This window comes from Miniopterus schreibersii, assembly GCF_964146895.1.
Source record: "Miniopterus schreibersii genome assembly, chromosome: 19".
Taxonomy (NCBI): domain Eukaryota; kingdom Metazoa; phylum Chordata; class Mammalia; order Chiroptera; family Miniopteridae; genus Miniopterus; species Miniopterus schreibersii.
Genome location: NC_138119.1, coordinates 37203286 through 37220947, shown reverse-complemented (window position 1 = coordinate 37220947; position 17662 = coordinate 37203286). Strand labels below are relative to the sequence as shown.

Here is a 17662-nt window from a genome sequence, read left to right as displayed (position 1 = left end):
ATGCAGAAGCCAGACAGATGGAGTGACAGCAAATTAAGCAAATAAAGAGTTAAATGACTGAGTACCTGGCATAATCTCCACAGCAAAACTGGGCAAGAGATCAGCAAGCAGCCCTGTCCTGCCTAGAAGAGGTAGAAAGGAAAGAAGGAAAGCGGTTACTCCAAAGGAACACAGCCTGGCGCCTGGCTGCGGTCAGCACCATCCCCGCACAGGGCGCTGGCCACGCTCTTTGGGGGGGGGCCTCGGTCAAGACAGTGACCTTCCCCGTCACCCTGCGGCAGCCTCTAAGTGAACGCCACACCTGCATCAGGTGGGGGCAGAAACAGAACTGTCTCCACGTGTTTACAGGAGGAAAGGTCTGCTTCAACTGCGAGAGCCCATGGAGCAGAACGCCGCACATCTTACAGCCCTCTCAGCACATTTTACTGGAAAGTCCAGCCCGTCTGTATCTGATGTTCAACCTACATTTCCACACACATCCCCGTGTCCATATAAAAACAAAAGTACATATGTGGTTTTAACTCAGAATAATCTCACTACATGATTCTGTTTATAGCCCCGAGATAGTTCAGTGATTGGAGTTTTCATAGGCAGGGGAGAGAGGCGCTGGGCTGGCTACGAACCCCTCCTCGCTCCGGCCGGCTTCGGAAATGGCCTGCACGCCGCGCGCGGTCTGGCTTCCCCGTATGGCACCCACAGCTGGCGCTGCGTGCGGCAGGTGCCTCTGCGTGGTGCGGCAGAGCCGCCTGGGGCTGGAGTGGGAACAGGTGCCCCTCGAGGCCCCGGGGCCCACGGAGCTGCGGGGGGGCGGGGTGGAGGGGGCGCGTGACCGGAGGGCGAGCGCGAGGTCAGTCCTTGGTGACTGGCCTCACGTGCAGGAAGCAGCACCCAGAGCTCGCACCATGTTCCCACATCAGAGTCACTGCCAAGGCCCCGCTGGGACTTCCGCCCCGCACCCGACATCCCGACCACATGGGGTCTGCGGACCGAGGGGCACCAGCCAACAGCTCGCCAGCTGCCTCCATTCAGACGTGGGTGCGGGGGGTCACTGGTACCCGAGTGCTACTTCACTATGCGCGACATCGTGTCCGAACAGCTCTGTCCGGGAGACACAGTGTGAGCAATGGGCCGCTTTAGCTTTTCTAGTATCACGTTAAAAGAGCTAAAAAGAGGCTCTTGTCAGGTAGCTCAGTTGGTTAAAGCGTCATCCTGACACACCAAGGTTGCGGGTTCGACCTCCAGTCAGGGCACATACAAGCAGCAACCAGTGATGCATAAATAAGTGGAAGAGCAAACATGTTTTTCTCTCTCTCAAAAAGTAATGAAAAATTTAAAAAGAATGAAATTAATTATTTTTTCACTTATACCAATATAGCAAAAATGTGAACACTTCGGAGGCTCAGCAGATCCCCTCAACACTACAGGGGTGTTTCAGGGACGTGAATTTGGTTCATTTGGAAAACAGCCCTCCCTGCTGAAGTCTGTAGAGGTGGGGTAGAGGAAAATCACCCACGCGTGTGGTTTATATTTTGACTCAAAAAGTCACAGCTGTCCTCCTCTCTCGGGCTCCCCACAGAACAGCAGCTCTGAGGGAGCGCGTCCAGGCAGCCGGGGAGGGTGCCACACCGATCACACTGTCAGGGAGGCGGGGAAGAGGGATCTTGGCTCACTTTGCTTCTCCTTGGATTTCCTCAACTCTGCAAGGCCAGTGTGGTAACTGTCCTGGTCATGTCTCCTGCGTAATGGTCCCACATCTGAAAAGTTCACCGGGACCAGAGTACATTTCAAGGGATAGGAAGCATGGAGTGGGTGCCCTAGTCCAGCTCTGGTTTGCTTTTGGGCAAAAAGAGCTTCCTTCTATCTGTATTTCATCTTGTGCAGCTGATGTGTTCAGAATGGCCTGCTGCTTGCAAGGCCTCTTGGAGGGACATGTGAGAGCCACACGAGGTACTGGAAAGGCATCCTCAGGGAGAGTCCTCAGGCCAGTCTTCAGCCTAAGCCTTCATGAGAGAGTAGGAGGTGCCTCTATGGCTCCCATGTGCTCCAGTCCAGTTTTCTAGGACGGGAGGCCAGGCTGGGGCTTGGGACCATGGTCTGAGCACATGGTTAAGAGCATGCACTGTTCTCATCTGGAGTAGCCTCTGTACAAATATCTCTTGGAAACTCAACAAGGCAATAGACAGCTGGCTAAGGATTTGGGAACTCGGGATCTTGGACATCTCTTAAAGACATAATTAATATTAATTACTAGCCAGTAGCCAATGATCAAGAAATCAGTATACAGTGTTGTCAGCAAGCCAGTTACCTGAGACTTACTTTTTTTAAAAATTGGAACAATCATCACTTCTAAATATATCTTCTTGTATCTAGTAAAATGAGAAGCTTTTCTTGCATTTACTCTCTTTCTCAAGACTACCACTGTTTTAAACATCTCTAGACATGTCATTAATTGCATTCATAATGGAAATACTATTGGTGATATAAGCTGCAAGTGTGTATGCTCTCACGGGAATCGGCTACGTGATAACTATGAACTGTAAAAAGCCCAGACATTCATGGTGCACACGCGTCATACAGAGCATGCCCTATGGAGAAGCAGTGGACGGGGAGCCGGTGCCCAGGCAGCTCTGCCACGGGCTCCTTGGCGATGGCTACGGGCAAATCACTTCCTCCTCCTCGGTCTCAGTTTTCTCATTAGTCAGGGAAGTGGTCTGTAAGTAGAAGACCATGGCTGGTTTGTCTGGGACAGTCCCGGTTTATGCCTACTGTCCTGGGGTGATTGTTCACAGCACCCCTTTTTACTCTCAAAGTGCCCCGGTCCGGACAGTTCACTGTAGGTCGCCCTGTCTATACCATTCCTAGTTCTCAAATCTGATACTCAGTGAACGGAGCTGTAAAAGCAACTACCTGCCTATAGGGACCGGCAGGGAATGCAAGTTTAAGTGAAGCTGGGCGAATTTGGGGGTGTAGCAAACAGCATATTATGTGTCCAGTGGGGCTGCTACTACCCACATCTGGCCAGTTGTTATCCCAGAAAAATGTGCCTTTGTGTTTGCAGGTCTTCCTGTTTCTCAAGATTAGCCAGACCTCAGATTTTTTATGTGAAATATCCTGATGTTTGAATGTTGGCAGCTGACTCATAGAATGTTAAAGACCAGATGAGCCACACACAGTATGGCTGGCCGTCTACAGCCCAGAGATCACACGCACAACCACCACGGGTATGTGCGCACAGATATACTTATGGGCACATGAAACACAAAAGCCGAGTTCTCCATAGGCTCTTGGGTGACCTTGGTGTGGTCTGATCTTGCTTTTCTACACAGAACATTAGTGAATGTAAGCTCTGGGCACCTAGGTTCAAATCTGAAAGCATCACACACCAAACTGTTAGCTCTTCCTACTTCTGGGGAGCTGGGGGGGGGGGCCACTGGGGAAGAACACTGAAGGGCCTTTCATTTTTTAGATTTTTTTACATTTATAATTGAGAAAACTAAAGTAAGGACAGATGCTGTCAGAAACACAGACGGAGCTCCACAGAGCCTGTTGCTCCAACAGGAAGACGGACGTCAGCCTCTCGTTCCCCTCAAGGCCACAGCCGACATCCGGTGCTTCCGAGGAGGGGACGGCTTCCCACAGTGCACGCCATGGCCTGGGTGATAACCTCTCGCAGCCAGAGGGCAGCGTGAAAGGTCTTTCGAGTTCAGGAGAGTCAGAGTTGGGGACGGTGGACAGAACCACGCCATCATGTCAACAGTCGAGAGCGCTAGGCCCTGGCTTATATTCTATTGGATTAAGGGAATTTTGAAAAGTAGGTTTATGCTGGGATCCTATATTCCTGAAAAGCACCCTGCTCCCATCTTCTTGCCTAGCGATTCCTGGGAAAAGCCGCTGCCAGCTGGAAATGCTCTTTTCTCCCTAGTCTAAGCGTCACGTCCGACGATCCCGCAGATCCACACTGCGGCAGCCAACGCGCCCCTGCTTCCCGCAGCACTGTCCCAGCACGCGAGTCCCGGGCCTCCTCCAGGTTCCTCTCAGCGGCAGTTACGCGTCACCGCATGTCTGGGAAAACGATGAAGAGATGACACTGCAAATAGAAGGCCCTGCGTTCTCTTTCCAAGCACAGTTCAACCATTAGTAGAAAAGTGTCCATGGAAGCACTCAGTTTTCCCCAAACTGCAGAATCCGTTACCTTAAAGAAGTGTCCACAGGAATCAGCCAAAGGCCTCGGGCACACGGACTGTCTGCACCAGCACATGCAGGAGCACCGGTTTCACGCCAGAGCGTCACCAACCCCAGCTCCAACACTCACCCACCTGGGCTGAGTGATAAGGGCAGACACGTGCCCTGTGGGTAAAACAACTTGCATCCTGTCCCTACGTGGTTCCCTACGGCAGCTGGGGTCTGCCACAGACCCCGAATCGTCCCCCACTGAACTCTTCACCCGTGTTCCTCAGACCCAATACTTCTGGAGTGACTCCAATTCATTCATTCACCCCTCATTCATTCACTCGATCAACAAAGAAATGTCCATTGTGCCAGGTGGAGACGCAGAGGGGAACAGGACGTGGTCCCTGCACTTGCGAGGCTCACGGTCTAGCCGCGCAGCTCGTCGGACGGCAGGAGTGTGAGAACTCAGCATGGGCCATCCGCTTCTGTGCCGCAGGACTAAAGGTAGCCAAGGATGTCCCTGCTGCCACGTGCAAAGGTTTCATCAGCCTCTCCTTCATTTTTGACGCCGGGATCCGCCTAGTCTGAGGGCCTCTCCCCAGAGGCGTGGCGTTACTGCTGCACACGTCACAACCAACCCTGCCCTGGTGACATTTCCCTGAGATTCAAACGCTCCTTCCATGGTAGGCCAGGCGTCTCGGGGCAGGACTCACGTCCCTTCTTCCTTAAGGTAACAGCTCGCCACTCCACACTGCCCTGCTCTGCTCCCACTCTCACCCTCACCCACAGCCTCCCAGCCCTGATGTGGGCCCCGAGAGCCCTGTGAGGACGCTGCGCTGGGAGGTGTGTCCACGGGCTCGAGGACCACCGGGCACACCCGCATTCGGGCGCTCGTCTCACGGCTGCCAGGAGTCCTGCACACGAGGCAGAAACCCAGGGCAGGGTCTGCGGTCTGTGCTTGGTGTCCCCAGCAGCCCTGCAAGAAGAGACGCCTCACCCCCAGGGCCTTGAAGTGTTTCCAGCAGCAAATTCCCACTGTGCCGTGTGCTGGCTTCTGCTTCGATCCTCGTGACGGTGCCTCTTCCCATCCCAGGTGGAAGAGGGCTCCTCATAAGCACAGGAAGGGACCATCCATTCATCCGGCACTCCACGTGCTGGGGAGGGGTGAGCACCCCTGGCTCGGCGCTCGCTGCCAAGAGCATCCTCAAGGCACTGAAACATCCCAAAATGCCATCTTACCATCTAGGGGGACTGAAGTGCCACCCCACCCCACAAGTTGTAAGCGGCCAGGCAGGGGGATTTTTAAGGCAGCCTTTATAGAGAAACAATGTGCTTACAAACTTTAGCCAAAAAGATTATTTTTTGTCTCTACTCTCAAAACTTAAACCCAAGCCCTGATTATTAGTCCAAGCCTTCAGAATGAAAGGGTAACCATGTGTCCTCTGTCCTCACAAGGTCGCCACTGCTGACAGCGTGGTTATGTCCATTCACCTCGTTGAATTAACCTGGAGTCCTCCTGGGCTTTGCCGATACACTATTCAGATACCCGCTGGTTCAGGATGACCTGGGATGCTTTTCTTCCCCTGCCCCTTGAGGTTCCCTCTTCTCCTGTGTGCCCTCCCCCCACTGCCAGGCTTTCCTAAGACAACCGAGATCTATTTTCAGGGATGCACTGGGCCCACCCCATTCTCTCAGCTCCTAACCCTCTAAATGTTCCTTTTCTAAGTCCTTGAGGAGAATGGATGCCCTTCTCTGGTCCTTTTAAGTGTGAACTTGTTTCTATGGCTATTTGGAATCCCAAATAGACGGGAAATTTCCCAAGGACACACACATCCCTGCTGTTATTCTGTATTCCCACGGCAACCGGGCATTCAACAGGAGTTTACGATTGCCCACCATGAAAGTGGAACTAGCCTCCCTCTTTTACATATATTTATAAACTACGTGTGCAAGCCTTTCATATGTGTGCTCTTTCTTCTGGTGTCTTTTCCATTTTAGTTCACTTTAAATCATATTGAGTAATCCTGACACTGAATTCTCTCCATCAAATGACTAGTATCAGACCATCTGCAATTAGCTGTTCATAAATGCTGTGGGCGTTCTGGCAGATTATAAGGTTGGTCCAAATCACTGACTTCTACTCACACAGAATTCCAGAATCAGACTGGATAGCTAGAAAAGATCTCCGAGGTCATCCAATCTGTAACCCACCCATGTTTTCAGGAACCGGAGGCTCAGAGAGGTTACAAATTTTACCAAAGTCACGCAGCTGATGAACCATCAAACCAAGAGTAGAACCTAGGTCTACTCACCCCATTCTGGTATTTTATTTGTTTATTTTCTTGCCAAATCCTCACTCCTCCTCAAGATTTTCTTGTCCTCAAGTTAACTGCTTCCATGTCTCCTAGTATTTGCAGTGAGCGACCCTCAGATGTGTCTGTGGCATCATCACCCTTACAGAATCAAAGTGTAATTTTTGGCTGTAGGAAATGTTAGCCATGGTTAAAAATGTCAGCACCTTTTAAAACTGCAACCAGAAAATGATTACTGAGGGCGTCATGACACAGTGTGATGTAAGGAAACGGCGTTCAGCGTGCTGCTACACACCAATAAAAATGATAAGCTGACGGCGGCGTACTCGGCCTTCGCACAGCGCTACAGTGATCCAAGCCCCTGCCCACAGAGAGAGAACTGGGGTAAATATTATCAGTAAATGCCATGCTCGAGTTGGCCTGCGGAGAGGTGCAGAGGACAGCCACATCTGCCTCCAAAATGATGTGAGGAGGGCAGGGTTAATGGACGAAGGAAACCGAGTTTCTTGGTGTGATTCCAGGTGATTTCCTGAGATGCTGGGCTCCATGCGTCAGGCTGGCACAGGCACCTTAGCTACAAAGATATCAAGAATGGCTACTTTCCTTAACCAAAGCACCGGGGGTGGGGGCAGGCAGGGAGGCACGCCCATTGCAGCCTTGGCTGGTCCAGAGTCCCGCCTCTCCTCGGGGCCAGCCCCCTCCCCGTGTGAACGCAAACCTGCACACTTGAATAGCGGCAGCTGGCTTTGGAGAAAAATGGAATGACTGTCTCCTGACCGGCTTCCAAGGGCTACCATTCTTTCTGTGCAGGGCTGAGCCGATTTCCCGGTGACACCCCCTCTCCTGCTCACAGGCCTCACACTACAGCAGCCCAATCCACCGACAACAATGAGGCTAGGCTGACCCAGCTGCACCCCCCCCCCCCCCAGCCCGTCACCACAGCAACCCGGGCTGCAGGAATGCGCACTAATTGAAGGCCAGTTTCCTCCCACCCAGATGAGCAACAAGTGAGGTGGGAGGAGGCAGGGGAGCAGGGGAGCAGGGGAGGCAGGGAGCAGGGGAGGCAGGGGGAGCACTACCCTCGGCCTGGGGGCTGGGAATCAGGGCGGGGTGAACCGGGCCTCTAAGACTCTGTTCTTTTAACAACCCAGGGCTGGGAAAGCCTAAATGGACATCCTGTACCCTGCAGAAATCTTAGCACCATTTTTCAGTAAGCAGATATTATGCAAACCACCATCTGTTGGCTGGGCCCTGTACTTGGAGATATGCACATAGTAGGTCCTCATGAATAAAGCGCCAGCTACAGCAAGGGCTCTACAGGTGCAGCTGAGCTGACACCAAGTTGCCCCCAGCTCCTCTGGAACTTCAAAAGTTCTTGTCAGTAAAGAGGAGGACCTTCAAGGTGGTCATCCCTAAAGCTGGGATGACTACCGTAACACTTTGCGTAGACATTTCCAGTTTATGTCCATTGTCCTGACATAAATTATTATTTCCATTGCTTTTCAGAGAGAGTGGGAGAGATAGACAGCGAGAAACAGCACTATGAGAGAGACACATCGATTGGTTGCCTCCCGCATGCGCCCTGACCAAGGCCGGGGATCGAGCCTGCAACCGAGGTGCGCACCCTTGGCTGGAATCCAACCTGGGGCCCTTCAGTCCATAGGCTGATGCTCTAACCACTGAGCCAAACTGGCCAGGGCTGACATAAATTATTTACAGTCTCTCCCTCTCACTCTCACAAGTCTCCTAGTTTTGACCATAAATTATAAAGTCGCCCTAGCTAGTCTTTCTGGACCATGCAGATCCTAATCTTTGGGTGCTCCCCAAAGCCCTCCAGACTTCAAGTGGCCTATGGGCTCTAATGCCTGCCTTTAGGTAGGTTCGGTAGTAAACACCCTGTAATTAGCTAAGGGCTGTCCACTGAGCCATCAACTGAGAATTGGGGGCAACCAAAACAGAGCAACCAAAAGACAGCATGCTGGGACAGAATGTCCTGAAATCCACTAGCGGGAAGGTTCCTACAGGATGAGGGTCACCACTGGCAAGGTGCTGCACAGATGTCACCGAGAAAACATGACTCTTAATAATAGGATCGCCAAGCCACAGGTGGCTCAAGGCCTCTGTTTGTGGAACGAGCTAAAGGAAAATCAGCTCCCTAGCAGGAGTCCCGGAGTGCAGAACTCCCTACAGAGGCTCCTGTAGACTAGAGATCACATGCGGGCACAGAGATGTGGGGATGGGAAGGGTGGGAGAAGGGAACTCGTACTACTGAGTTCTGATCATGTGCCATTTAATCCTCACAATAGGTCTTCCACAGAACTCACATTACTCCTCCCTCATTTTCATAGATAAGGAAACCAGGCTCATCAACACTAGCCTATCCGAGTTATGTTGGTCCATGGAGCCCAGGGGTATCTGACCCCAAAGCCATGCTCTTCACAGTGGACCTTATCCAGTACCCAGACTGACCTTTGGTCAGGAGCAGGATTTTGCAACCTGGCACTACTGACATTTTGGGCCAGATACTTTTTTGGGTGTAGGAGGCTGTCTGTCCAACAGCCTCCTTGGACTCTAGCACCCCACACCTGTGCCAACCCACAATGTTTCCAGACACTGCCAATGTCTCCTGGGGGCAAAACAGCCCCCTCCTGAGAACCAACAGCCTGGATACCTAATATCAAATATAGTTTTAATCTTTTCTTGTGTTGTTCTTTAATTGCTTCAAAAATAAGATTTTTATCTCTACCAAAAGACAGTGATTTTTATAGGGACAAAACAGTGTCATTTATTGATTTTGAATCCTCGCCATGCTAAGCACATAGTATGCGAAAGTAGTGGTTACATTTAAATCATAATTTTGATATAAACCACACTGGAAGCAAAGCTGACTGCACTCCATGGCACCTGTCAAAGAGCAGGGTGGCAGGTATGCTGTGGAGAGATCTGCAGCCCCAGGGGCCTCCTGCGAAGAGTAAGGCCTGGTCCCAGGCTTGGGAGGCACCCCAGCCCCGCCGCGCTCCGGTGACGATGGAGGCTTGTTACTGAGCCACTAGGCCGAGTCAGGCCTTGGTGATGCCTGGCTTTCTCGGCTCTTCCTTCTCCTCCATCCCTTCAACACATTTTTCTGGTTCTTCTCAAAACCAAGACCAACAGAGGCATCTAGGTAAGCTCTGGACAGAGAAGGCCGGGACGAGGACAGGGGACTGGGAGAAAAGCATGGGACTGAGGCCTAAGCGGTCTCTCCTCCTTAGTCTCCTCTCTCTCGTCCCGGGAGCCAGAAGGGTTATCTCAGCTCTCCTAGAAACCTGAAGGCGCAGGTGTCTGCTGAGGACAGAAAGTATCAACTCCGCTTTCAGTCTTTCATGTGGGGCTGCTGCTGAAGGATAGTGGAGTCTACAAATGAAAATGGGGGCTCAGCCCAAATCCAAAGGTGTTCTGCAGGCGTCACCCCCAGATTTGCAGCTAGAGTGTGGCTCTGTAATTAATGCCTTCTCTCCCTTCTGCCAGGAGTGAACTTCTTCTTTCTTCCCTCCAATTCTCTTTAACCCTCTGCCTCTGTTTGTAAATCTTCCAGAGCAGCAGCAGCAGCCACTCTGAGAGATCAAAGTTTGAGCAGGCAACAAAGACCTCCAAGGAGGCTGTTGCCATGGGAACTCTGGGAGCTGCATCCCTTTTAATTGGCAAATCTCCTTGGTTAGCAAGCGCTGGGCTTGGCTGGCAGAGAGGACAAGAAGGGGGAGGGGAGCCCTGGCAACAAGGAGCCTTCTAAACAGCCAGAACTAATGTCCTGGGGCAGGGGGCAGTGGGACTCAAGTGGAGGCGCTGACACCCAGGGTGAGTGCGGGAGCCCTTCTGCACAGCCCGAGAAACCCTTCCAGTCAAAAATCTCTCAAGCAGATGTGGTCGATAATATTGTAATAACTTAATAATGACGTATGGAGTCAGATGAGTACTAGACTCATCGGGGTGATCATTTCGTAAGTTACAGAAATGCTTAATCACTATGTTGTACACCTGAAACTCATTTTGTATGTTAGTGATCACTGAAAAACAAAAACAAAATAAATTTTAATCCCTAAAACCAGTTCTGAGATGTCCCCTCCAAGAATTCCCTGATTTCTTATGTTTTTAAATGGCTCTTAATACTAATGGGCAGAAAGGTGTATTTTAAACTGGAATAACAATTCCAGGCACAGTAACTTGAATAGCTTGACAAAAAAATTCATGCACACCTGTTCCTAGGTACCGTATGCTGTGCTCCTGGGAAAGTCACGGAGAAGGAAGGAAAGGGAAGCAGGACGGAAACCTGGCAACTCTGGGACAGGACCTTCCCGGGGAAGAACCAAGCCCAACTGAGCGCCTCCCTCCTCATGGGGACCTCGGGAGCAGGCCTCGTCCTGGCCTCCTGGGCAGCACTGCATTTGGCCAGTAAAGAAGCAAAAATCGATGAATCCACAAAACTTTGACCATGTTTGCTTTTGCCGGCCTGGCCTTCTTTTCTTCCGTTGGAAACAGTGACCCTCTGCCCACCCACAACAACAGGACTTTTGCCGAAACTGTGGAGAAAGGCTCTTTACCCGCCCAGGTGGAAGGTGTTGAAGACCCTGGCTGCCTGGGCTGCTGGAGAGCCTGCATGGGAGTGCAGCCGACACGGGCAGGGCAGGGCAGGGCAGGGCAGGGCCCAGGGCAGGGCAGGGCAGGGCAGAGAGGGGCTCTTCAGACCAGTCTGCACACGGGCACTCGCCAGGCCTGCAGCCAGGAACACCCCTGGACTTCTCGCTCCCTAAGCCGGAAAGTGCCCCCAACCAGGTGTACTCTGCCATGGAGCATTCTAGAGACACACCCACAGCTCCAGATGGCGAGATTTTAGGAGATACCTTCTTCTTTTGTACTTTTCTGTTTTATTTGAAATTTTTACAAGAAACATCATTTTTTTCCTACAAAAACAATATTAAAGCAAACAAGACAGAAGGTTTTGAGGCATACATAGCCCTAGGTGGAGTTAATTCTGCAGACTGTGGGCTTTTAAGTAAATTCCAAACCACAGATGGGGCTCCAGGAGCCGGCTGGGTCACCCCCCCAATGCATCCTGGACGGGAGGCCTGTCGGCAGCTCGCCAAGGGCTTCTATCCTCTCCCACAGCGACCACCGTTCCCAGTCATGGCTGCTTCCCTCAGGAAAGTCTCCTGAGCTTCAATGTGAATGCGCTTTGGCTCCTGGCCTCCTGGTCTATCCTGGGGCCAGAGGCAGGACCGTGCACCCGGCCTCTTCCTTCCCGGCCTCCTCCTTCCTCCTCCCCAGCCTCCTCTTCCTCCCCGGCCTCCTCCTGTCCATTTGCCGCCTGAAGGTCCCGGCGGGACGTGAGCGGGAAGGGGTCAGGCCCGCGGATTGTGCATAGAAGGGGAAGAGCAAAGCGAGCTGCTTTTAGATTTTAAAATAACAGCCTGCTTGAGCCTTCCTGACCAGCAAAGTCCTCTCCTGCCAGCTGGGGCTGCGGGGGACCTTGTCCCTGCCCAGCAGTGGCAGGGTTCCAGGTTATAAACAGCCTGTCCTTGCCAACCATCCTAGACCCACCTCTAATCTCAGGGTGGCGGGTTTCTGGACACTCCCACCTTCCAGGACGGTGCTGGTTGGGTCCTACAACCCCAAACATCTGTCTAAATATTTCTAAGGTACTTGCCAGTGTCATCGCAACGCACCCGCAACGGCACGTGCGTGTCCCACTTCAGAATGGCCTTACCTTCTGAGTCATCAGAGGTGAGAGAGGGGCTCGGTGCACTTTGTGTTTAACTAACGGTGAGTCAGCGGCGCCCCCATTTACCGGAATCGCTGGTCTGGGTGTTTCTGAACCCTCTGAAAGGAGCATCCAGAGCGATCTGTAGCTGGTTCGGATGTCTGGGGCAGGGAGGCCATGCTCAGTGGGCAGGGAGCCATCTAGACAGGAGCAACTGTGCCTCTGAGGGGAGGGCCTCGGTCACTGGTTATAGGCAGATTTACTAAGAAATAGAGGGAAACACTAAAGCCGATCTGAGACAAGTAAAGATCGTTTCCTGTGATCTCAAGCAGCAGCCATAGTTTACAGATTCTTAATACAGACAGGTCGTGTGGTCACGTGAGAAGAGATGGGGCTGGGAGTCAAAACACTTGGGTGTGGCCACGACACTGTGCACTGTTTATAATATTCAGCTCTAAGACCTGAACATTAAATTCTTCATCTGGACAATAAGGAAAATAATGCCTTACAAGGTTATAATAGGAAAGTTTGGGGAACTACAGTGATGAGTGTACACGTAGTAATGACAGCACTTTGGAGGACACATGTTGCTCTGGGGGACATCTCACATCCTGTCTCCTTTTTTGTAATATTGCCCCAGTTTACTTTGGGAAATCAATTCTCTTCCCTATCTTGAGAGACTAGCCACCAAGAGCTCCTGGTCTCCCAAGGCTAAGCAATGGGTACCTGTCCAAACTGGGCCAACTAGACTCTGTAGCCTGAGGCTGATACTTGAGTAGGAAAATGCAAGAGCAGAAACAACACACACAACTGAATTTATTTTTTCTGGCTATGGAGCCCTAAACACATTGCCCATCAATACTTGCTGTACAGACCCTGGGGCACCTCTGGCAGGGCAGGGACTGGGCTGTGTCCATCGAAGCATTCTTACTGTCTTCCTGGGCATATATACAAATAGCAGAAGTGACCCATGTCACTGCCACACCTGGCCTCTAAAAAGTCCTACATGGCCTATCCCACTCTCTCTTTCTGTGCAGCTGGGAGCAAAGGTCTCCAACACAGCAGAGCCAAACAGAGCAGCCCCGACCCCTATCCCACCACTTGGGAGGGAGTGACTGGGTGAGCCTCCTACCCACATCTATGACCAGATGAAGTAACCAACTTCCATGGTGTAAGTCACTGGGATTTGGGCGCTGCTTTTACAGAAGTTAACAGTGTTACCCTAACATAATACCATCTTTTTCAGAGACTGATTTTCCAGTCTTCCTTGCAGTTTTAATTTCCTTCCAATGAATTCCTTTCTGCTCCAGTTAGCCAGTGTCTAATTCTGTTGCTTTCAACCATAGTCCCTGATGAATCTACCACTAGTAATAATGTAAATACCCAGACGATTAGGACCAATGAGATTAAAGCATGTTCTCTCTCGAGACTGTAGATGTTTATTGTACTGATACTTTATCAGTACAAATATATGCTCAGCATTGACTAACACTTAAGAGGCACAGTTTTAGTTATGGATTCTGCCTATTTTAAAAAACATGTCCTCAAGGTTCTTTATTGTAGACACTCTGCTAGGAAGTGCAGGTGAAAAGGCAGATGAGAGTTGGTCTCGCCTATGAAGACTCATGGTCAATGCTGTTGATAAGCTTCCAGTGTTGTGGGGAAATCAAGAGAAGTACACGTGCAGTGGCCACGTTACCATTCCTGTGAAGTGAAACCGGAACATAGAGCCAATAGGTTCTGTCTTTGGCCCTCTTCACTTTATATAATCTTCCTGGGTGACTCACCTACTCTTTCATGGTTCTGACTATCACTCATGGCTCTCAAATCCATTCTCTCTCATCCTCACTTTTCCACCGAGTTCCAGACCCACATTTCTAACTGGGACACCACCTGGGTGCCCCACAGGCGTCTCATATTCAACACATCAAGAACCAAACCTCTAATTCATGCCTTCAACTCACCTTTCCTTACTAATTGGTCAACTGAAATTCCAACCAGTTTCCTGCTCCCTATTTTGTGATCACATCCAGGAGGAGCTAACGTTTCATTCAGCTCCTTCAAGCACCATCAACAGTGTGCATCTCTTCATTCTGGTGCGATCTCCCCTTTTAGCCCTGACTTCTTTGCAAAAGACCACGGTTTATTCTGCTTGGCTTCCCCATGGATGAGCATCACCCTGCATGTCCTTGGAACCAACCTGTAACTTTTATCTCCTCCACAAATTCCGGAAGGTCATTTTATCATTTATCAAGGTAGTTGCATCACTCACATTCATCTATGTTTCAATGCGAGAATTTTAGTACTGAAATAAAGCTCAGGAATAACTTACTCAAACACCCTTTCCTATGCGTAAAAGCCTGATGTAACTTATAAGAAAGCTTCCAGCCTCTTAAAGACATAGAAATCACTACTCCTGAGAAGACCGTCCATCTCTGATGTCTCCAGTTGTCAACAGTTTCTGCTCTACACTGAAATGGACTCCCCCTCCCCTGTAATGTCCATTCCTGGTTCTGGTTTATCCAGCTACACATAACAAGCTTCCAATCCCTCTTCTATGTGACTTCATTTCTGGAGACACTTCCCATGCTCCCTGTTCCAAGTTTTCTTCCACTGGACCAGATCCTCCAGCCACTCCTCATATAAAATCCAATGGCTGAGCCAGCGGCTCGTGGAGGCTGAAACTAGCAAACTGTGGACTCAGTCACCTTCCCACTGAGGTCTTCATCTCCTTGAGGCTGACCTCACAAATCAGGATGCTCTCCTGGCCTCACCTGAAAAGAACACCTAACAAACAGGCCTGCAGGATACAACAACCAAAGAATTCGAATTTTAAAAATTGTGACAATATTTTTGAAAAACTCTATAAAGGGAGTCAAGACAACAAACACTCAGAATTTTGCATTTGAAAAGTAAATATAGTCCTTCAAGGCACCCAGAACATTCTCGTAGATTTCAAACTACTTCTTTTATTTAATAATTTTCTTATTTATCCTTACCCTAGGAGGGTATTTTTCCCATTGATTTTCAGAGAGAGTGGAAGGGAGGGGCAAAGTGGGGGAGACAGAGAGAAACATTGGTGTGACGGAGACACAATGACTGGTTGCTCCCGAATGAGCCCCAACAGGGGGTGGGGGGTGGGCATCAGGCCTGCAACCTAGGTACGTGCCCTTTACCGGGTATTGAACCCAAGACCCTTCGGTGTGCAGGCCAATGCTCTAACCACTGAGCAACACCAGCCAGAGCTAACTGCTTTAAATAACTAACACAACTAGCATTGCCCTAAAAGTTTGCATGGCAAATAGATTGGGCTTTGCATGTTTCTAATTCATGTGGAACCCGGCGGAACCGTGTGAGTCTCCTGCCCACAGCCCTAGCACGTCTCTCTCACAGGCATGCTGCTCTTGCTGGGATGGGCTGGTTGGCGGCCTCCCCGGTTTTCCTTTCCCATTCACTTTAAGTAACACTGATTTCTCCTCTCCATCTTTTCGCCCATCACTGGGGACCTTCTCCACCTGAGCCTTCCTTCTCTGCCTTTTTTGTCCTGAGGATAGCATCTTTGCCCAAGTTACTCTGTATGTTTGATCCAGAGGCGTGCCCTTCAGACATACAGCACATCCTCAAAAGACAAGGTCACTGACTCTTCCTTTCCCCACATTTTCAGAACTGGGGCCAAATTATTTAATGTGGTTTTCACCTGGCCTCCTCTCCCCCACAGGCAATTACTTCCCCACCGATGACTGCACTGGCCAAATAACTGAGTCCACAATCAGCTAATTGCAGGCTCAATGAGCCGCTTGTTTCTAACCTGGCCATTAGTGATGTGTGATCAGGCAGAAATTTCTTTTTTATCCCTTCTGAGTTAGAGACACAGCAGATCCCATATCTGAGTTCCCTGGATTCTTTTACAACAGTGACAGAAGCTGTTTACCCCTTTATTTCCTTTTCAGTATCTGCCACAGTCCCCATTTCTTTCCAGATCACAGCAGGTGTGGCCATACGATACACTAGACCCAACGTACATGACTTTGAATTAAGTCAACCTTCTAATAAGGGTTGATTATTCATAATTAAAGAGTTAATTATTAACAAATAATTATTACCTTAATCCACTGTGTAAGTTATAAAACTGAAGCAGCAGAAACACTGATTTGCCAAAATCACTGTCACGGGAGAGTAAAACGAAAAGCCCTAAGTAGCCAAGTCCACTTTTCGCCTGGGCACTGAGTTTCTCTCAGAGGATAAAAATTAACCTTCAACCTCATTTGTCTTTAAACCTTAAATATCCCCCCAAACTGTTATCACGTGGTTTCTTGAAAGCTACAAAAACTAATTTCTTTTAAAAAGTGGTTTCAAGTATTTACTGTTTCTCCTACAATTCATGTAGTTTCTCTTTTTCATTCTTATCTTTTATTCTATTTTCCTTGTTCAGCCAACATTTATACAGCACAAAATACGTGCTCAATTTTCATAGGAGGAGGTTAGCTCCCACTGACACCACTCCGATCCATGAAAGAGGGGCAGTAACCTAAGGTAATGCCCCTTACGGAGAAATTACTATTAATAAGGGTTAGATATATTTGCTTTGAGAATAACTCAGACACTTCCAGGTTTCAAGAAGTTTGCCTTTAATTAAACACTGCGTATTCCCTGGAAGCCTTTTCCACTGGCACCGTTTATCATTAAACTCTCCAGTTCACAGCCATCGTTCCCGTAATTATCTTAAGTGGAGATAACAAATGGGGCAGAGATTCCTGATGTCTCAGGAGGTCCTGACTCACCAGGATTTTCTAGCTCCCCTTGGTCTCTACGCCGCTTCAGAGGCCTCTGGCGTTTTCTTCACAATTAGCTTAGCGTAGAAAAAGATAAGCAAAGCTTAGAGCCGAGAGAGATCAGGGTTAGTGGTGCAAATGGAAGGATAACAACCACCTAAGAAAGCAGAAGAAACATTCAGGGCCTTGTAAGTGGAGGGCCACAGCTTTCAGGAAACAAGACAGGAGAAATACAGCCACGCTCTTCAGGAGCATGTTCTAAAACCGGCCTGTCAGTGCCCGGAAGGCAGACTGTGCAACCTGCTGACACTCGAGGGGGCGAGAAACGAGAAGGGCAACGTCGCAAGCCGTCTGAGAACGGTGCTGACGGTCTCCACTTACCCAACACCAGCAGCTCCACCGAGTCCTCATTTTTGCCCTCCAGGTCATCGGGGGTGGTGATAATACAGTAATAGAGTCCGCTGTCTCCCCACATGAGTTTTCCAATTTGGAGATCTGCATCTGTTATCACAAAAAGAACCCAGTCCTAAACTGGCCTCTGAAAGAACAGTGAACACTGCGGGGTGGGAGGGGGCCTTGGGTGTGTCCGCAGTCTGGGTTTACCAGGTGGTTGACAAGATGTTTCCCTTACCCAAAACAAACCTACAAAACACAAAACTTAGCATCCCTGAGGT

The 17662-nt window shown here is 50.0% G+C and overlaps 1 protein-coding gene across 1 annotated transcript in view; it reads right to left on the bottom strand.

Annotated features, from left to right (window-relative positions):
* ILDR2 (immunoglobulin like domain containing receptor 2) overlaps positions 1 to 17662 on the bottom strand; it is a 55181-nt gene that overhangs the window by 22975 nt on the left and 14544 nt on the right. The window contains exons 3-4 of the mRNA XM_081120704.1: positions 17370 to 17489; positions 66 to 122 (exon numbers count right to left, since the gene is read on the bottom strand). Of these exons, the coding sequence (XP_080976830.1) occupies positions 66 to 122; positions 17370 to 17489 (177 nt within the window). The remainder of the gene's footprint in view (positions 1 to 65; positions 123 to 17369; positions 17490 to 17662) is intronic.